Raw genomic sequence first — 21,980 nt, 5'->3', positions numbered from 1 at the left:
GTGATGTCTTTTTAATTATTACATCATGCTCTCTGAGGACATCAAAAGAGAGAAGGAGTGACTGATCTGTGATGCTGCACTGTGTCTTTTGATGCAGTGGGTCTGGTCTCTAGCTGACTTGAGAGAGCTCAGGGAATTTCCCCCCGCTATCTTCTTTCGTTTCAATATCCAACAGAGGATCTGAGACGGGGGCAGCGTGACACACTATCTCTTGATCTTGATCTCTCTCTCTCTTCTCTCTTCTCTCTCTTTCTCTTCTCTCTTCTCTCTCCTCTCTCCTCTCTCCTCTCTCCTCTCTTCTCTCTTCTCTCTTCTCTCTTCTCTCTTCTCTCTCTCTCTCTCTCTCATATATATATATATCTGTCCCTCTATCTCATTATCTCTTTCTTCCACAAACACATTCACACCTACGCAGTTGCAGAGAGAAGCAACACACTCCACAAAGACATTACTGATCAACACCCACGTATTACTAATGGTAACTTATGCTCTCCACCCCATCATATATGGAACTGATGTGATACATGTTGGCCATCCCAGTAGAAAAAGAAAAGGAGAGCACTCTAGGAGCACAGATTTTTAGAACCAACGTTTCGACAGGCAAGCTGTCTTCGTCAGGGTATAATGACAAACATATAATGTTCGAAACATTATATAGTTTGAAAGGACACACAGGTGTGTGTAATCATGGCTGGCTGTGGCTTGACTTCATTGGTTGATTTAGTGATATAAATAGAACATATAAAAAAAAAAAAAGCATGAATGGATAACATTAGATCATAAATACAATTTGGCTACATAGGCCTGCAAAACATGATTTACAATGGATAGCAAAAAGACAATAATCACAAGGCTGGCTTCACATGAAACTCTACACTGAGACCGAAGGTGTCGAAACATTGGTTATAAAATGATTGCATCTGAGCTCCCAGAGTGTGCAGCTCTTCTTATCTCTTTTCATATGTTCTTCTCTGCAAGCCAGCACCAGGCCTAAACGGGTGTGCGTTTCATTCGCCTCCAGATTGGCCATCCCAGTAGCACAGTTTTATAGCATGACTGTTCACTCTTCTGCAGCAATACAACAGCGTGGCCTCCTGCACAGTACGCCAGGGCAAGTGTCTCTGCAAGTCTGACGGTAGTGTGCCTAAAATATACACACTTTCGGGTAGTGGGCCTAAAATGTCCACACTTACGGCACAGTATGTATCTGTGCTGTTAATAACCTGTAGGTTATTTATTTTACCATCAATAGACAGACACTTGTTCTATACTTACTCTACTGTAAGAATGTTATAACGCTGCAGCTAAATATAAGGCTTTATCGACATGAGTTTGATGCAGAGTAATTATTAAGGATTTATTCAACCACCAATCAATTGAACAATACAAATGGTTGCTCTGCATATTAGTTGAATATGTGGGGCCAGTACCGTAGTTGATGTCTAATCTATTACCAGTTTTTAATTTAGAGACAAATAGGCATCTTTGATATACTGAATGCTTTGCTATAATGTCCTGGTTTCCCGCTCTGCGATGTGGCCTCGCTCTCTCTGTGTGCTATCAGACCAGGCCAAACGAGGGCAGAGAGAGCGATGGACCTGCCTGCCTCCCTGACAGACTGACAGTGTTGATAGAAGCGCTGGAGTGGGAGGTGTTTGTTCTTAGATGTGGTGCCTCTGACTCATTGCAAGAATGTCAAATAGCTGCTTTGGTATTTGCTATAATTCAGACATTGCGTTGCGTTAGTGTTTGGGGCTAGTTGATCTCTAAAATGTCTTAAATAAATCCTCTTTATCATCATCATTGTGGAACTTCTGTCATCATAGGTAGGCTACTGTAACTATTTCCTGCATGTGTGTCTCTGTCTAAATATGTGGCTTGTGTAACATAGCATTTCACATTTTGGTTATTGTGAGAGAAATGGTATCTTGTCTCTTAGGGAGTTTGTTTGTTTTTCAAAACATTATATATATATTAAAAAAAATAGTAATTAGCCGCATTTCATCTAATACATTCCCTGTATCAATTAGATGTTTTTTTTTTTAAATTGAACTTGCACAAGAAAAGTAAATTAATGTAGATAACTTTTATGAGTTTTAGTTCTATACTGCGCGAGTGTGTGTTTTGCTCGCCCACCATTACAATTTCCTCTGTGTCTTGAGAAGTACTGCTGCCATTACTGTCAATGTGGCCTCCTCTCCTGTACCTTGCATGTGGTAACACAGCTGTAAAATTGTGATTTTTTTTTTCTTCTTCTATTTCTTCAGAGAGTTGAGAAACATACTGCTTTTCTGGATGTTATGTTGAACAACAGTTGGCCGTATGAAAGGGCTTGTTTACGGCTGCCCCAATGGCATCTTTGCCATGTCTGGTTGTTGCTAAGTCAAGGCATTCAGATATTTTGAATGTGTACATTTGACATTCTATCCAAATCGTTCACCCCTTGAGTATCACCCCTTTAATTCATCTGAAATACGGTTCAAAATACTTAGCCATTTTACTAATTTAACTGTCCCCCACGAGGAAATCGGGGAGGTGACTGTGCATCTGTCTCTCTCCGAATGGACGTTAGTCACATGTGATTAGGACGGAACTTGGGTGAAGGATGCGTTTAGCCATAGAGATTCGGCCTTTCCAAAATGACACTGAATGGCCCAAGGCGGGAGCTATAGTAATTAACAAAAATGTGGTAGTCACATGCAACTCTCAATTGACCCAGGGGGGGCGCTGCATAATTTGTGGGGTACGGCATGTTTACTGTTGCCATCAAATCAAATTGTATTTCTCACATGCGCCGAATACAACAGGTGTACCGAATACCTTTCAGTGAAATGCTTACTTACAAGCCCTTAACCAACAATATAGTTTTAAGAAAAACAAGTGTAAAGTAAAAAATAAAAAAACAAATAACAAATAATTCAAGAGCAGCAGTAAAATAACAATAGCGAGGCTATATACAGGGGTTACCGGTACAGAGTCAATGTGCGGGGGCACTGGTTAGTCGAGGTAATTGAGGTAATATGTACATGTAGGTAGAGGTAAAGTGACTATGCATAGATAATAAACAGAGAGTAGCAGCAGCGTAAAAGAGGGGTTGTGTTCGGGTAGCCAAATAGTCCGGGTAGCCATTTTGGTTAGCATTTCCTTGTTGTTTTATCATTACAATGCATGTCAGATTCCTCAAGATCAATAATAGTGAGTCACTCCTTTTCCCCTCCACCATTTAAAATCAACAAAATATGCATAATTCCCTATTTTTTTCAGAAATCTTTTTAGCTGTAGCGATAAATTAATTTACTGTCATATGGGGCCCATGTGGTTTCTTCTCCTTTTCGAAGATTGGTATTTCATTTCCTTGGAAGTCATCAAGTCTGTGCAAATCTCCTAACCTCAAAAATATTGTCAGAGTATAATTTAGGTTTATAATAAAATCAAAATGTTTGAGTGAACCAATTTCACTTTTAGAATGTCATTTTAATAATAGAGTTTGAAAAACATACAGTGAGTTCCAAAAGTAATTGGGCAGTGACACATGTGCCGGTGTTTTGTCTCTGTACTCCAGAATTTAGGATTTTAAATGATACAATATGAGGTTAAAGTGCAGACTTTAACAGACTTTCCAGCTTTAATTTTCATCGATATCGGGTTGCACTTACAAATTACATAACTTTTTGTACATAGTCCCCCATTTTAGGGAACTAAAAGTATTTTGAGAAATTCACATAATTGTCACCCTTGATACAGATGAGCAAAAAAGACTGTAAAACATTTTGGGAAATTATATTATTTTGTACAAATACAATTACTCAGAGAAAGAGTCTTGTTTTAACAAGTTATTTAAAAAAATCTCAAAAATGTTGTGGTCAAAATGATTGGCACCCCTGTTTTCAGTACTCTAGCACCCTCACCTTGCGAGGATAATGACACTGGCCTTTTGTATAAATGCTTTATGAGATTTGAGAACACATTGGGTGGGATCTTAGACCATTCCTTCATACAGAATCTTTCCAGATCCTTGATATCCTTAATCTGCGCTTATGGACTGCCCGCTTCCATTCAAACCACAGGTTTTCAATAGGGTTCATGTCCGGGGACATGCAAAACGTCGATTTTCTGGTCAATTAACTATTTCTTTGTGGATGTTGATTTGTGCTTGTAGTTATTGTCTTGCTGGAAGATCCACTTGCGGCCAAGTTTCAGCCTCCTAGCAGAGTCAACCGGGTTTCAGGCTCACATGTCCTGTTACTTGGTATAGTTCATGATGCCGTTGACCCTGAAAAGGGCCCCACGACAGTGGAAGCAAACTAGCCCCATAACATCGAAGATCCACCACCATATTTTACCACCAAATATGATCAAATATATATATATTTTTCATCAATTATGGTCAAATATGGTGGTGCATATTTGATGTTATTGGGCTCTTTTGTTCTCCAATCTCATAAAACATTTTAGAAAAAATATTGTTGTCGTTATCCTCACAAGGGTAGGGTGGCTGGAGTACTGAAAACAGGTTGTGCCAATCATTGTTAGATTTGTAAAAAAATTACTTCTTAAACTAAATCTCTTTCTCTGAGCAGGTGTATTAGTATAAAATAATTTCAGGGGCCTTTATCTCATTTATGAACGGTACCAATGTAATTATGACTTATACCAATATTAATGATTAATGGGATAATTGACTTATCAAAAGTTTTGCTAATAATGCATTTGTATAGCTTTATAATGACGGACTGACAGAGAATGGAGTAGGCTGCAGAATTGTTTTATATTTAAACACTTTTCAAAATACAAATGATTTTCATCTATTTTATAGTCAGATTTAACGTCAACTTGGTCGCCACACCACATGATATAATATCTTGCTACAGTACAGTATATGTACATGTACAGTATATGGCTCCAGAGTTAGACTTGGTAGCTCCTACTGTGTCTCCCTTCACTGAGATCTAGCTGAACTGTGGAAAGACAGAGAGACCACATTTACATTCCTTTTACAGGGGATGAAATTATGATCCAATCTGTTTCCTGAAACGACGGGAGATAGAGAGGTACAATTATATGGCCCATGTTGCAGCATGTTGTTGAGACGAGACTCTTATCCCTGCTGGGATTTCTCTGTAAGACATATGGACACCCCAAATCACACCCTACTCACTATATAGCGCACTACTTTTGACCAGGGCCCATAAGGCTCTGGTCAAAAGTAGTGCACTATGTAGGGAGTAGGGTGCCATTTTGGGCTCCGCCAATACAGTCAGCTCCAACCTACCAGTGAGAGGGAGAACTTTGGTCTGGTCCACATTACCTCTCAAATTGGATGACATTTTTCTCTCCTATAACAGTGATTGACACTGTACGGCATGTGCTGTCATTAAAGTAGCATCGCACAACCTGACCTGGGGATTGCTTTCATTAGTTGCACACTTGATTTATTTGTTTGGATAGCGAGTGCATTCTTCACAAACTCTTTTCTATTGGGTAAGAACCAATAAATCCAAGAGAGGCTGAACAGTGCAGGGGGCTAGGAAGGAGAAGACAGGAGAGAAGGAGAAAAAGAGAGAAGGAGAGGAATTGGAGAATAGAACACAACTGAGAACACAGGACAACTGTCATTTTGCATGTTTCGTGGGATGGGATTGTAACCTTTTGTCGTGCTACCCTGCTGCATCATGGCTGAGGCTGTCGATCAGTGAGTCCTCAAGGGGACTGTTTGGATGACTGTCTGAGAACAAGAACACTCACCATATTAATATCTACATCACTGTGCTGACACCAACTTCAGTGATCAGATAGACAGAGGAGATGCCCAGCAACTCTGCCCAGCACATTCTCATTTTGGCTCTTCAAAGTCTTTATAGGAGTTACCTCACACTCTCAGCTCGTAGCAGAGCAGGAAAACAGCTCCCTCTGTGCTTCTAATATCTGGTACGGCAGTGAAGGGTAATCTTGTTGAACACGGAGTTCGTGACTAGTGAATTTAGCGTGGGGGGGCCTTGTGAACCATGCTCCCTGCATGTCAGCCGGAGCATGCATTTACTGTGAGAGAGCAGAGCGAAAACCGAGGACGCTGGAAATGAAATAGCTGCATGTCTGGGCTGCCCCTGGGGCCCACCGGCCCACCTCTCCACGACAGTCAAAGCATCACAGTCACAGTCATAAAGGTCACGTCTGAATTTAGTCACCTCAGCTCTTCTGTATATGCAGTCAGTGAGAATGATACAGGTGTGTCTCGTCTTGACTACTCATTTGACCAATCATATTTTTCTTCTAAAATGGCAACGGGTTCCCCAAACATGAACTCATCTGCTTACTCACCGCGTGTGAACACAATCACATCACGTAAGACAAAAACCTAGGGGGTTATTTCACCTTTTTTTTTTAAATAAGAGAATAGAAATCTAGTCATACCTGGAGTCATTCCTTGGAGATGTAAATATAGAACGGCTTCATCAGTAGCCATTTACAATGTACTCGTAGCAAAGCCGCAAGTAATTCACATGCATATGACCTGAATACAGGCCAGCGATTCATTCCATGACTTCATAACAGTAAATGCATCATAGAACATCTCCTTCAAAGTGTGTACACATGCTGCACTCGACAAATCCCTCCCTGAGTTCTCATTTGATAAGGTATCAACTTTTGTGTTCATGTTGTATGTTTGTGTTTGTTTAACTAAATACATGTTTTGCCTTCATTTGATGTCACATGAACAGCAGGAGATTCAAACAATAAATACACGAGGAAACAAACTGTAGGATGACATTTTTACTTTGCCAACACTGGCAAATATCAGTGCCAATTCAGCACATACTGTATCTAGTGGAAAATACTGTCAAAGTCACACACATCAGAGCTTCGTCTTTAGTGAAGGGTTATATGCAATGTTGTATGTAAACCCATCAAAGTGAATGGTTCTATGGAAGTGCTAGACTCATCAAAGTGAAGGGTTCTATGTAGTGCTAGTCACATCAAAGTGAATGGTTCTATGCAGTGGTAGTCACATCAAAGTGAAGGCTTCTATGCAGTGCTAGACACATCAAAGTGAAGGGTTCTATGCAGTGCTAGTCACATCAAAGTGAAGGGTTCTATGCAGTGCTAGACACATCAAAGTGAAGGGTTCTATGCAGTGCTAGACACATCAAAGTGAAGGGTTCTATGCAGGGCTAGTCACATCAAAGTGAATGGTTCTATGCAGTGCTAGACACATCAAAGTGAAGGGTTCTATGCAGTGCTAGACACATCAAAGTGAAGGGTTCTATGCAGTGCTAGACACATCAAAGTGAATGGTTCTATGCAGTGCTAGACACATCAAAGTGAAGGGTTCTATGCAGTGCTAGACACATCAAAGTGAATGGTTCTATGCAGTGCTAGACACATCAAAGTGAAGGGTTCTATGCAGTGCTAGACACATCAAAGTGAAGGGTTCTATGCAGTGCTAGACACATCAAAGTGAAGGGTTCTATGCAGTGCTAGACACATCAAAGTGAAGGGTTCTATGCAGGGCTAGTCACATCAAAGTGAATGGTTCTATGCAGTGCTAGACACATCAAAGTGAAGGGTTCTATGCAGTGCTAGACACATCAAAGTGAAGGGTTCTATGCAGTGCTAGACACATCAAAGTGAAGGGTTCTATGCAGTGCTAGACACATCAAAGTGAATGGTTCTATGCAGTGCTAGACACATCAAAGTGAAGGGTTCTATGCAGTGCTAGACACATCAAAGTGAAGGGTTCTATGCAGGGCTAGTCACATCAAAGTGAAGGGTTCTATGCAGTGCTAGACACATCAAAGTGAAGGGTTCTATGCAGGGCTAGTCACATCAAAGTGAATGGTTCTATGCAGTGCTAGACACATCAAAGTGAAGGGTTCTATGCAGTGCTAGACACATCAAAGTGAATGGTTCTATGCAGTGCTAGACACATCAAAGTGAAGGGTTCTATGCAGTGCTAGACACATCAAAGTGAAGGGTTCTATGCAGTGCTAGACACATCAAAGTGAAGGGTTCTATGCAGTGCTAGACACATCAAAGTGAAGGGTTCTATGCAGTGCTAGACACATCAAAGTGAAGGGTTCTATGCAGTGCTAGACACATCAAAGTGAAGGGTTCTATGCAGTGCTAGACACATCAAAGTGAAGGGTTCTATGCAGTGCCAGACACATCAAAGTGAAGGGTTCTATGCAGTGCTAGACACATTAAAGTGAAGGGTTCTATGCAGTGCTAGACACATCAAAGTGAAGGGTTCTATGCAGTGCTAGACACATCAAAGTGAATGGTTCTATGCAGTGCTAGACACATCAAAGTGAAGGGTTCTATGCAGTGCTAGACACATCAAAGTGAAGGGTTCTATGCAGTGCTAGACACATCAAAGTGAAGGGTTCTATGCAGTGCTAGACACATCAAAGTGAAGGGTTCTATGCAGTGCTAGACACATCAAAGTGAAGGGTTCTATGCAGTGCTAGACACATCAAAGTGAATGTGTGGTTCTATGTGGTAATGATTAGATATTGCCAATGCGGTCATAGCGAAGCTGAAAAGGTTCCCCACTTTATATATCAATGCCATTTAGCAGACGCTTTTATCCAAAGCATCTGAAAGTCACGCCTGCATATATTTTACATATGGGTGGGCCCATTGAACCCACTACCCTGGCATTACAAGGGGGGGCAAAATGCAATTTTAGAATATGGAAATGTCCCTGTCATACCCAGTGAAAGTTGCAGACCTGAATTTTATAGTTTATGAACTGTTTTTGTGTGGCTTTGTTTCAAGTGACTTACACCGTTTTTCATAGAGAAACACAAACATATATTTTCATGTGCCAACCCTGTGCCTCAAAGAGCTCCCTGTTAAAAAGTAAAGTTCTGTGCAATGATGTATATAAACCCATCAAAGTCAATGTATGGTTCTATGTGGTAATGATTAGATATTGCCAATCAGAGGGAGGGGAATGAGATAGAAAGAGAGAGACCTCAGAGGAGTTTGGGAAATAAGAGTCTACAGTTGAAATCCCCTTCATGTGTTTGTGATCCACATGAATTGTCTCCACGATGGGAAAAAGTGGCTTATACGGTCCCTCTCAGATTTGTGTGTGTGTGTGTGTTTGATAATCATTCATTGTCTCCACGACGGGGAAAAGTGGCACTGGATTCAATAGCACTCGCACACTTTGATGTGTTGTACTCTGCTGTTTAATACACTCTCCAGTTATTCCTGTGCATTTTGCCTTTTAAAATGTTCTCTCGCTGTGTTAGATATGTCAGTGACGCAATGTCAAAAATATAGAGCAGATAAAATTACCTTTAACTGATAAACCTCCTTCTCTCTCTCTCTCTCTCTCTCTCTCTCTCTCTCTCTCTCTCTCTCTCTCTCTCTCTCTCGACAGTGGACATTGAGCAGGCCAGTTCGCTGGGCTCGGAGGGGAAGGATGATGATAAGGTGGGTTTGTGGAGCCTAGAAGTCCAGGACTATCAGGACAGCCTGGACAAGACCAGTCTGACCCCCAGCGAGGGAGAGGGTGACGGGGAGGGGACTGAGCCAGCAGGCAGCCCCAGCCCTAGGGGCCTCTCAACTCGGCCCCACAACCTAAGCCTCAGCCCCAGCCCCAGAGGGGGCCACTGGGCAGAGGGGGCCGAGGAGGAGAGCCCTGGGAGTGGGCTAACCATGGAGGACAAGGATGGAGAGAGGGAGCAGGGATCACTCAAGACCTATAGTAAGCTTATCAACAAAGGTCACACTTTTTCTTCTTCAGTCTTGGTTTGTCCCTATTCTTATATGGACAGACTACGTAAACATGGATGGTTCCGTAGATCTGTCATGATACAACGGGATGCGTGAGATAACGAGCAGTATTAGTTCCGGTGCTTTGGACAAATCACGATTACGCAGGTTTTTGTATCTTTCGAATTTTGGAAGGGGAGGGGACATTTAGCACATAGACTTACCTGCAACTTAAAAGAAAAAGGGTGGAGCTTTTCGTTCCGCTTCCGATACTCGTTCTATGCCTTCTCTTAACACATATGATCCAGAACTTAATTGAGCATCTGACCAATTATGCAAGACTTTAGTTCTGGGTTAACCGAGATTTGTTTGTCCCAAATATCCCAAATGGCACCCTATAGCGCACTACTACCACAGAGCTTTGGTCAAAAGTAGTGTACTATACTGAACAAAAATATAAACGCAACATGTGAAGTGTTCCATGAGTTGACATAAAAGATCCCAGAAATGTCCCATACGCTCAAAAAGCTTATTTCTCAAAACTGTTGTGCACAACTGTGTTTACATCCCTGTTAGTGCCAAGATATCCATCCACCTGACAGGTGTGGCATATCAAAAAGCTGATTCAACAGCACGATCATTACAAAAGTACACCTTGTGCAATAAAAGGTCACTCTAAAATGTGCCGTTCTGTCACACAACACGATGCCACAAATGTCTCAAGTTTGTGCAATTAGCATGCTGACTGCAGGAATGTCCACCAGCGCTGTTGCCAGAGAATTTAATGTTCATTTCTCTACCATAAGCCACCTCCAACGTCATTTTATAGAATTTGGCAGTATGTCCAACTGGCCTCACAACCGCAGACCACGTGTTTGGCAGTGTGTGGGCTAGTGGTTTGCTGATGTCAACGTGGTGAACAGATGCCCCATGGTGGTGGTGGGGTTCTGGTATGGGCAGGCATAAGCTATGGACAACAAACACAATTGCATTTTATTGATTGCAATTTTAATGCACAGCGATACCGTGACGAGATCCTGAGGCCCATTGTCGTGCCATTCATCCGCCGCCATCACCTCATGTTTCAGCATCCTAATGCATGGCCCCATGTCACAAGGATCTGTACACAATTTCTGGAAGCTGAAAATGTCCCAGTTCTTCCATGGCCTGCACACTCACCAGACATGTCACACATTGAGCATGTTTGGGATGCTCTGGATTTACGTGTACAACAGTGTGTTCCAATTCCAGCCAATATCCAGCAACTTCACACAGCCATTGAAGAACAGTGGGAAAACATTCCAGGCTGATCAACTCTAAAAGGAGATGTGTCGCGCTGCATGAGGCAAATGGTGGTCACACCAGATACTGACTGGTTTTCTGATCCACTCCCCACCTTTTATTTAAGGTATCTGTGACCAACAGATGAATATTTGTATTCCCAGTCATGTGAAATCCATAGATTAAGGCCTAATACATTTATTTCAATTGACTGATCCCCTTATAAGAACTGTAACTCAGTAAAATCGTTGAAATTGTTGCATGTTGTTTTTAGATAGTTGTTCAGTATATATGAGGTATTAAGTGCCATTTAAGATACAACCGTAGTCTTTGAATATGCTGCAGCATGACAAAAGAGTCATCCCACCACAATGTCACAATATTTCCATGCACCAAAGAGGTGATGTTACCGTACCGAAATCAGAATGGAGCAGAATCTGAGAGGCTTTCCCTTTCATTTTGCTCAGAGACACACACACACACGCACACTCACGCACACTTTCCCTTTTATTTAGATAGGAGATCATAGGCTCACACAGCTCGCCTCCTAACAATCACTTGTTGCTCCCTTTTCTCTTTCTTTCTTTCTCTCTCTTCTCTCTCTCTCTCTCTCTCTCATACACACACACTCTTTCTCTCTCACTTTTATAAACACACGCACACACACACACACACACACACTCTCTATCTCTCTCTCTCTCCCCCGTTCTCTCCCTCTCTCCTCTCTCACCTCATGTGATTTGGCTGTGCCTGATGAATGCAAAGCCCAGTTTTTACAACACTCAACCACACAGGCTCTTCCCTCGCCACATGAAGAACGGATCAAAAATATGCCAACATCTGCAAACATTTGAAAAAAACTTCCTCAAAGTCTGTCACAGGCAGGCAGCTCAGTGCAGAGCACTCTGATTGTGATAGAAAGCAAAGCGCCCTCTCGTCTCTCGTCTTCTCTTCACATTACATTACATCTGTGGGTTTCTCTGCCAGTTACTGCACTCAAGGTCAATGAGAAAAGCTTATTGGCTAGTCCTGCAGATGCCCAGAGCAGACAACTTCTCTCTTTCATAGTTGTTCATAAAATTCAAAACACAGTATAACTATGTATTTTATCTTAGAGTGTTAAACAATGACTAAAACATTGCAAGCACGAGGGTGAAATATTCTCTAGATAGTGCACTGCATTTGACCAGAGTAGTGCACTTCATAGGAAATAGTGTCATTGTGAATGTGCCCTCTCTGTCTATCTGTTCTATTTTGTTTACTATATGGAACCAGACCAGTTGACTATTAATGAAATTCACTACACATAAAATACTGTCATTTGGGATTTGCTCACAGTCTCTGTTCATAACATATCATTACATCATATTTAAGCAATATGGCATGAGAGCCTATGGTTTATTTGTTGGGTGTCCTTAGGCACAGCACACGTTTTATCCCCTATCCCTCTTTTTCCCAGCAGGTCAGAGGTCAGACAGTCAGGCCCTGGAGGACATGGCCCACTATGACTTCCTGGTGCAGCTGAGAAAGGCATCCTCCCACCACCCTGCCTCCCACCACTACCACCAGCACAATCAGCCCCCTAACGGAAGCGCTACAGCCCCAGCCATGTATCACCCTGGCAGCCTGAACCTCCACGATGACCCCCTTCCCATCTGGTCTCCTGGGACGCAGCGCTCACCTGAGGGACAAGGTACTGTAGGCTACTCTCTGCCTGCTTTGACGCAAATGTCTCGATCTACTGCATGCCAATAAGGCTAGTTTTCCAGGTAGACTACTGTCTGCTTTCACTCAAACACCTTTCTCGTAATCTCTATTTATACGGCCGGTAAGGCTTTCTACAAGATTCGTAGAGCTACTTTTTTTCAAAATTGCAGGGGGAAAAATATGAAGCATATCTTTAGAGGCCTATAGATATACGTGCAGTTGAAATCGGAAGTTTACATACACCGTAGCCAAATACATTTAAACTCAGTTTTTCACAATTCCTGACATTTAATCCCAGTAAAAATCCCCTGTCTTAGGTCAGTTAGGATCACCACTTTATTTTAAGAATGTGAAATGTCAGAATAATAGTAGAGAGAATGATTTATTTCAGCTTTTATTTCTTTCATCACATTCCCAGTGGGTCAGAAGTTTACATACACTCAATTAGTATTTGGTAGCATTGCCTTTAAATTGTTTAACTTGGGTCAAACGTTTCACGTAGCCTTCCACAAGCTTCCCACAATAAGTTGGTTTGTAGGCCGCCTTGCTCGCACACACTTTTTCAGTTCTGCCCACACAATTTCTATGGGATTGAGGTTTGTGATGGCCACTCCAATACCTTGACTTTGTTGTCCTTAAGCCATTTTGCAGCAACTTTGGAAGTATGCTTAGGGTCATTGTCCATTTGGAAGACCCATTTGCGATCAAGCTTTAACTTCCTGACTGATGTCTTGAGATGTTGCTTCAATATATCCACATCATTTTCCTACCTCATGATGCCATCTATTTTGTGAAATGCACCAGTCCCTCCTGCAGCAAAGCACCCCCACAACATGATGCTGCCACCCCCGTGCTTCACGGTTCGGTTGGCGTTCTTCGGCTTGCAAGCCTCCCCCTTTTCCTCCAAACATAATGATGGTCATTATGGCCAAAAAGTTCTATTTTTGTTTCATCTGACGAGAGGACCTTTCTCCAAAAAGTGCGATCTTTGTCCCCATGTGCATTTGCAAACCGTAGTCTGGCTTTTTCATGGCAGTTTTGGAGCAGTGGCTTCTTCCTTGCTGAGTGGCCTTTCAGGTTATGTCATTATAGGACTCGTTTTACTGTGGATATAGATACTTTTGTACCTGTTTCCTCCAGCATCTTCACAAGGTCCTTTGCTGTTTTTCTGGGATTGATTTGCTCTTTTCGCACCAAAGTACGTTCATCTCTAGGAGACAGAATGCGTCTCCTTCCTGAGCGGTATGATGGCTGCGTGGTAACATGGTGTTTATACTTGCATACTATTGTTTGTAGAGATGAACGTGGTACCTTCAGGCATTTGGAAATTGTTCCCAAGGATGAACCAGACTTGTGGAGGTCTACAATTTTTTCTCTGAGGTCTTGGCTGATTTCTTTTGATTTTCCCATGATGTCAAGCAAAGAGGCACTGAGTTTGAAGGTAGACCTTGAAATACATCCACAGGTACACCTCCAATTAACTCAAATGATGTCAATTAGCCTATCAGAAACTTCTAAAGCAAGCTGTTTAAAGGCATAGTCAATTGAGTGTTTGTAAACTTCTGACCCACTAGAATTGTGATACAGTGAATTATACGTGAAATAATCTGTCTGTAAACAATTGTTGGAAAAATGACTTGTGTCATGCACAAAGTAGATGTCCTAACCGACTTGCCAAAATCTATAGTTTGTTTACAAGAAATTTGTGGAGTGGTTGAAAAACAAGTTTTAATGTCTCCAACATAAGTGTATGTAAACTTCCGACTTGAACTGTATGTAGATATAGTTTGAGCACTGGACATTGTATCTTCCTGAAGGTTTAGTTCACCCTCTCTCTCTCTCTGGTGTGTGTGCACCCTAGATGGCATCCCTCTGAGTCCTGATGCTACGAGGAACCTTCAGGCATGTCCTTTCTGCCAGCGCCCCTACCACCTCGGTGCGTCTCTACGCGAGCACATCAAGTTCTGCCATGAGCGGGACGGGGCGCACATGGTGTGCCCGGTCTGTGGGTACACTGCCCGCTATAGGGCACAGATGGAACAACACATGGCACTGCACAGTCAGGTGGAGGATAAGGTGAGACACTGGAAGAAATATAAAATCATTATTTTGGAGTCCATCTACTTCAAGGTGGCACTCTTTTGAATGGTCTTTTGAGCTGGATCTGAGCCAGCGATCTCAAGTGAATTCTTCATCTCTTGTAGGCAGGCCCACTGATTTGACTGTATGTATGGCTATGTCTGTGTGTGATTGGTGCAGCACCCTGTGTCCGACCACGGCATAGAGAGCAGGAAGTTCAAGTGTCTCCAGTGTGGGAAAGCCTTCAAGTACAAACACCATCTCAAGGAGCACCTCCGCATCCACAGTGGTAAGGATAAAGGAAAATCCAAATCAGTCCTGTCAACTTTACGTCGTGTCAGATAAGGTACTGTAGGTTCAGAAGAATCTTATATAGGTCGCGCCTTATGTACAACAGGTTTATTATTAAGGATAGGTGGGTAAGAGGGTAGAATCAAGAGCAGGAGAGCATGATCTGCTCTATGAAGTCTATTCTGGGTTTTTTTGGACAATGAAATGTTTTCTGAACTGTCATCTCTTGGATTGATATTCCCTATCTGCGCTTCTTCCTTTAGGCGAGAAACCGTACGAGTGCTCCAATTGCAAGAAGCGTTTCTCTCACTCCGGCTCCTACAGCTCACACCTCAGCAGTAAGAAGTGCCTGACCGGAGGAGGAGGAGGCAGCGGAGGAGGAGGGGGCAGTGGAGGAGTAGAAGGCAGCGGAGGAGGAGGGGGGAGCTATAACAACGGACATGGCCACCATGGGGCCTACTACTCCTCCCTTGCGTCGCCCTCTGCAGGTAGTGGAAGGAACAGCAGTGGGATGGGCTCTCCCTACCCTCCCCACACCCAGGAGGAACGTCCTCCAATGGGGTTAGAGAGGAACCTGTATCTCCCTAGGGACCATGGTACGCGTCTCCACCGGGGCCAGGAGCTAGGCTGGGAGTTGGGCCGGCGGTGGGACCCCACGCCGGAGCGCTTTCTCCGGGCCAGTGTGTTCAAGGACACCACCCTGCTGCCGTACCTACATGCCGGCACCGGGGGAAAGTTTGAGCAGATGCTGCAGGAGATGCTGCACAGGGAGGAGGGAGGGTCTGGCTCAGCCAGGGAGGAGGGGAGACTGGGGGTTCACAATGGAGGGAGAGACGGGAAGGCATCACCGGAGGCTCCGTTGAAACTAAAATGCGACCGTGCCGGCTCGGGTGATGGCCAGGGGGTAGGTGGAGGGGTAACATGTCGTTGGTGCTCCCAGCTCTTTCCCAGCCCCGCCATCTTACTCCAGCACGAGCGCTACCTCTGTAAGATTTACCAAGAGGCCATGGAGGTGTCTGAGGATCCTCACAGCAAAAAACACCTCTCTCCCCTCTACTTCTCCACCAGACCCCCTCTCCACCCACCACCATCACTAGATAACCACAAACCCCCAGCGATGACCAACGGTTTCCCGAAAGACAAGTCTCCTCTCCAGAGACCCAGCTGGAACTCTGTCCCTCAGCAGCTGCTGGTTGCCATGCACTCCCCCCTCCCGCCCAGCCCAGACTCACTTGCCACGAGGTCCCATTGGTCCAGCCAGGAGAGTGGCAGGAGTGGCGGCAGCCCTGGCCAACCAGCACCAACCAGCCCTGCTACAGACATGTCATCCCCTCCCCCATTGGGGCGAAGACGGGTCCCCTCTACAGGGTTCGGCTCGCACCTCTGCCTGGACCTGTCCTCTGCCGTCCTCACCACTCCTGCAAGCCGAGCCGCCCCCCAGGGAAGGACCCACCGGTCGTATAGCTCCGAGAATGACCAACCCCTGGATCTCTCCCTCCCCAAGCCCCAGGAGGGGAAAGCCCTAGAGAACAGCAAGCCCTATAATGGACACCCTCACTGGGAAGAGAAGAGACAGAAGACCCAGAGAGACCCAGCAAAGAACCAGCACCACCGGAGGCTGAGTGTCAGTCTCAGTCCACCTCCTCACCAGGTAGAGTAGCTGCTACATGTGCAGTAGCTAATGGGGATCCTAATAAAGTAAACCATGTGTGTGTGCAGATGTGGGGCAGGAAGAGGGGGTACTATTTATGTCTGACTATGGACTGTTGTTTGTTTTGTGCTGTGTTTCTATGCAGTTGATGTATTTCATGTGTGAGCACTGGTAAGAATTCCCGCCTTAAACTTCAATCTACAGTAATCTACTCTAATCTCACCAGCATCATGCAGTCTACAGTGGCGCTCATATCGCCGGGGGTTCCATCTACAGTGCCTATCCTCTGTTTAACCCTATGATGCTTGCTGGGCTAGCGGGCTCGGGGCATGACGGAGTCCCCTCCCTGCCCCTCGGCCGTCCAGTTAGCAACCAGGGATTCCTCTCACCCATGACCTACATGATGGAGTCAGACACAGACGCTGTGCTGAAGAGGATCCACCAGGAGAGACGAGCATTAATGGTCAAATTTATGTTTTTTTCTCAGATGGGCTGACAAATACTGTACATGCTACTTCCAACAGTGTAACTGTATTTCATGTCACCTCCAAGCGTAGATATTCCAAGCAATGGATTTCACATTGATCTTGTCATGAAAAACAAGGCTTGACCTAGTTACGTCAACCAGTTGGTTGATGTCTTCTCAGTCAGAACAAGTATACAACTAGAAAATAACACCACCAAGATGTCATGTGCCAAAGGTTTGACAAACATTTGCCCGTTGGGTAGACACCTCTCCGACTATCAATCTGCGTGTGTCCTGCAGGGTGAGGTGATGGGCCGCGGGAGTCTGGACTACCTCTCTCTGATACAGGAGGGAGGAGAGGGCGAGGGGGGACCAGGGAGGAAGAGACTAAAGAAGACAGACGAAGGCCTGTACGCTTGTGACATCTGTGACAAAACCTTCCAGAAGAGCAGCTCTCTGCTCCGACACAAGTACGAGCACACAGGTACATACAGAGTCTACTGTAACTATCTTACTCGCTGTATTTTGAAGCATATGATTGATATTGGTCGATCATGTTTCTGTTGTATTGCTAAAGTGAGCAAAGTGTTCCATGATCCGGCAGATATTATCCAAAACAGAACAAGGAACTGAACTACATAGGTATATTGTTAAAGGATCTTTAACAATTGCAAAAGAAAAAGCAAATGTACCAGATCAAGAAATTGCCACAGTTACACATCCGCCTCTGTTTTGTTGTATTCCCACAGGTAAGCGTCCTCACGAGTGCAAGATCTGCAAGAAGGCCTTCAAGCACAAGCACCATCTAATTGAACACAGCCGCCTGCACTCTGGAGAGAAGCCCTACCAGTGTGACAAGTGTGGCAAGCGCTTCTCCCATTCGGGCTCCTACTCCCAGCACATGAACCACCGGTATGCCTACTGCAGCCTGCACCAGGACCAGGAGGAGGGTGAGGAGCTCCCTCGAACCCCAGGACGGTCCACCGATGTGGGCCACATGGCCGTGGACACCCCCCTTTCCATGGAGGACACCCCAACATTTCTTAGTGACTCCAGTCTAGACGGGGGGGTAGAAGGGAGAGTAGATGAAGAGGAGGAAGACGAGGAGCACGAGACAGAAGAGAATGAAGGCGGACGTATGAAGGAGGCATGTAGTTTGTCAGGGTATAGGTCTGGTGAGGGATTGGAGCCGAGCCCCAGTCTGGTACAGGGGTCCCCTGTGGGGAGGGACAGGGAGAGAGAACAGAGGGAGAGAGACGAAGAGCAGGTTGACAGACACAATGGAGAGAGAGAGAGTGCTAGTCTAGGGACTCACGGACTGGAGACCAACCATCACTGGGACAAAGACACATTGGAACGAAATGGAGACCAGACAGACACATACGAGCTGAGCCCGGAAGCTCCAGTGTCACAACAGTGGACAAGTGTGCCAAAACAATGCATCTAGCTACATGTACAAATAAGGATTAATAGGTGTGGAAAATATATTTTAAAAATGCACTGTTCAAAATATAGCAGAACGTATACTGTACAGGTACAGTAAGTGACTTCCAATGCTAAGCCATATGAACACAACCAAAATAAGGACCACATGAACTGACAGCATAACATAAAGTGCATAGGAAGAGCCATGCGTATGATATTCACGCTGGTCGGTATGTTAGCATGCACAATATTGACCACTACATATCTGTCATCACAGCTACCAGTTGACCACTTACGACTGGTTTAAGGTAAAGGTACAGGAGTATGCACTGCAAGGTGTTGTTGTTCATGTTGTCCTGTAGCAAGCAGTGTTGTTCAATGTGTTTCCAGTTGCCTTATCAGTATAATACAGTATTTTTTATTTGGCAATACAAGTAGTGACTTTTGAAGGTTTTTATATTAGATTTGACATCATATTCTCCAAAGACCAAGAGGTCTCTCTGTATCAAACAATTGACCTCTGTGTTTTAAAATGAATAGGCATTAAATCATTATTATTCAAATTAAAGTAAAGGATTGAAGATGTCTTATTTTTTGCCAAAGCTACAAATTGGTTTAGGATATATCCATTATGACTGGTCAGATGTGCATTAATTATGGGCATTAGTATGGAGATTGATTAGTGCCGCATTATGTAAATTCTTATATTGGCACTAATATACTGTATCTCCATACAAACACAGATTTACCATTGGGTTTCCATGGTGACTAATGAATGGCTAATATAGTGTCTAAAAGATCAACAGGGAAGCCGGTCACTACAAACGCTCACTGACTTTTACACTGAGCCATTAGGAAGTTGAATGTTGGGTAGCCACCCTAAGCCTGGTAAAGTAAATCGATTTCTCCATACCTTACAGTACTTCTACACACAAGGGAAAAACGAGAGTATATATATATCAAAATTAAAATGGTTTTATTTTGTTTTCTTTGAAGAAGGAGCAAATAAATGAAACTTGTACTGCCTCACAAAATGTTCCATATCTCTTAACAGACATGTGGAGTTGCTTTGTCTCTATTAGAAAAACGCAAATACATTGTCTCGCTCTATGAAATATAAGTGCAGTACTATGCTTGTACCACAGTGTAGGTCGTACTAGAGTTGCACTCTAATATATTAGCCCCCTTGCACGATTCACTATTTCTTCTCAAATAAGTTCAAATTGAAAAAAAGTTTAATGTTCACAAGTTTATTTGTTTGGTTAATAACTGCACAGGACCAAGATTGTTTTTAAAGGTCCAATGCAACCGTTTTTATCGCAATATCAAATAACTTCTGGGTAACAATTAAGTACCTTACTGTGATTGTTTTCAATTTAAATGGTTGAAAATTAACAAAAATATATTCTTAGCAAAGAGCAATTTATCAAGCAAGAATTTTGCTAGGACTGTCTTAGAGTGGGGAGGGGAAAAGTGAAAACTAGCTGTTACTGGCAAAAAGGTTTGGAACTCTTTTTTCTTATTGGTCTATTAGCTAATTTACTGCATGGTAATGTCAACAGGCAGGCCAAAACTCCATCCCACCAAAACAGACTGACATTTCAGGCGATCTTTTCAAACAGCTCATACACTAAAAGGGTATTATAATTGTCACAATTTCACAGTATTATTCCAACCTCAGTGTGGAAATATATATAAAACACAGGGAAATCATGTTTTTGACTGCACTGGGCCTTTAATCAAAACTGAATGGAGATTCTTCACTTCAAATGGCCTGGAATAAATTACTCACAATTCCAATTAATTTGGTTGGAGGCAGGTGATTCTCGTTTACTGTGTAATTGATCTAACCTGTGGTAAGTAGCAGGTGGCAACAGGGTAAAAATAGCCATTCAACCAGTTTTGAAAAGATCCATTCTGATCCATTGCACTCTATTGTAAAGTTTAAGGGTGCCAATAGCACAAACTGTATAACGCCACCACAATGAAAGCAGTGTCACTTATTTCAGATCTGGTGTAAACATAAAAATTGAATTACTAGAACTGGACATTCCCATTCTTTCAGTCTCTATTTCTATGGGTGTGTCCACAGCGACAGAGTCAAGCAAGGTCTCAGAACAGATTCTATAACATTTATCGTCTTCATACTTCCTCTATCTGACTGTGGTGTAGTCCACGTGAAAAACCGCCTCAGATATACAGTATTCAGCCACTGTGAGTCGTCTGTAACTTCTCTGCTACAGTCGATAAGTTTGCGTTACAGAGAGCTGAGACGTGTCCAAGCCAGTGTCTTCAGTACATACTTGACTACTGTACCTGTGTGGTAGTCTGGCTAACATCTAATCTGAAGTCTTCCTGACTTCAGAGTCTGGAAAGGCTGTTTTGATGTTGTCAGCACGATGTGTCGATAATTAAGGGGGGCTGTGCTTTTGCTGGTTGGTTCTCCACCGTGTCTTTCTCACTCAAACACCCACATGCACAGCCACACACAGCCCCCCGAGCGCTGCCCCCGCCCCTTCCGTTACAACTGTTGGAATTTCAAATCCAAACAATGACAGGTCTCAACTCCCCAGGGAAAAACAATCGAACATTTGAGAGAGCTAATTAATGCGTCCACTCAATTTCTGAGCAAATATTGCATTTACAACGAACGGCCTCGTGTTCAGACCAGTGTGTCACGCAGGGCCGTCATACCTTTGCTCAAGACCATAGATTTAAAGTATGCTGAACAAATGTACCAAAATCATTCAAATCCCAATTAAAATGCATAGCAGAGACCAGAGACAGTGCCAGCTTTGCTTTGTCAGTTAGTCAGTGCATCCGATTGCTTTGAAATTGACGTTGGCATTTGAACTCGACCTTGTATACCTCGTTGTAATCTGATAGCCATGTGTTAATTTAATTGGGAATTGGGAGGTGAGGGATCCCTCCTTTTTGGTAACCATTCGAAACCAACAGCTATTTTATTGCTATTAAAATATAGGCTGTGATAGCTGTAATACATTTCCACCTCTCACTAGATCAGTCTTCCTGGATTAAAATGAGATACTCTTACAGATCAATCTTGATGGCAAAATGTCATTAAATATTGCTAAGTTATTTAGCTATGGTATGAATGAAGGGTTGTTTTTTAAAAGTATAATAATCACCCATATAGTGCAACTAATAGCAGATAGACAAGCTGGCCCGCTCCAGCCATTACCACGAGCTCATCCTCCCCAAATAAGGTGCCACCAACCACCTCCGTGTTTGCAATCAATATTATCGGAGCCGCCTAGTTGATACAAAATGTTTCAATATTCTCTGAGCCGCTTTGTTGGTTGATACAACGCTTCAATATTCGCAGAATGTTTTGCC

General features: G+C 43.4%; 1 protein-coding gene across 4 annotated transcripts in view; it reads left to right on the top strand.

The window, feature by feature from the left end:
- LOC139535387 (zinc finger E-box-binding homeobox 2-like) overlaps positions 1 to 19,191 on the top strand; it is a 49,264-nt gene extending 30,073 nt beyond the window's left edge. The window contains exons 1-9 of one of the 4 annotated variants that reach the window (XM_071334746.1): positions 1,659 to 1,826; positions 9,389 to 9,441; positions 12,467 to 12,697; positions 14,573 to 14,787; positions 14,971 to 15,079; positions 15,345 to 16,732; positions 16,959 to 17,195; positions 17,499 to 17,682; positions 17,948 to 19,191. In XM_071334746.1, the coding sequence (XP_071190847.1) occupies positions 12,499 to 12,697; positions 14,573 to 14,787; positions 14,971 to 15,079; positions 15,345 to 16,732; positions 16,959 to 17,195; positions 17,499 to 17,682; positions 17,948 to 18,645 (3,030 nt within the window). In that variant the 5' untranslated portion in view covers positions 1,659 to 1,826; positions 9,389 to 9,441; positions 12,467 to 12,498 and the 3' untranslated portion in view covers positions 18,646 to 19,191. Of the gene's footprint in view, positions 1 to 1,658; positions 1,827 to 9,388; positions 9,716 to 12,463; positions 12,698 to 14,572; positions 14,788 to 14,970; positions 15,080 to 15,344; positions 16,733 to 16,958; positions 17,196 to 17,498; positions 17,683 to 17,947 lie in introns of those variants that run through there. The other 3 variants (XM_071334743.1, XM_071334742.1, XM_071334745.1) reach the window with 3 other exon arrangements.
- The last annotated feature ends 2,789 nt before the right edge of the window (positions 19,192 to 21,980 follow it).

This window comes from Salvelinus alpinus, chromosome 12, assembly GCF_045679555.1.
Source record: "Salvelinus alpinus chromosome 12, SLU_Salpinus.1, whole genome shotgun sequence".
NCBI classification, from domain to species: domain Eukaryota; kingdom Metazoa; phylum Chordata; class Actinopteri; order Salmoniformes; family Salmonidae; genus Salvelinus; species Salvelinus alpinus.
The sequence above is the reverse complement of the archived record's forward strand: the minus strand, read 5'-3'. Positions and strand labels throughout refer to the sequence as shown.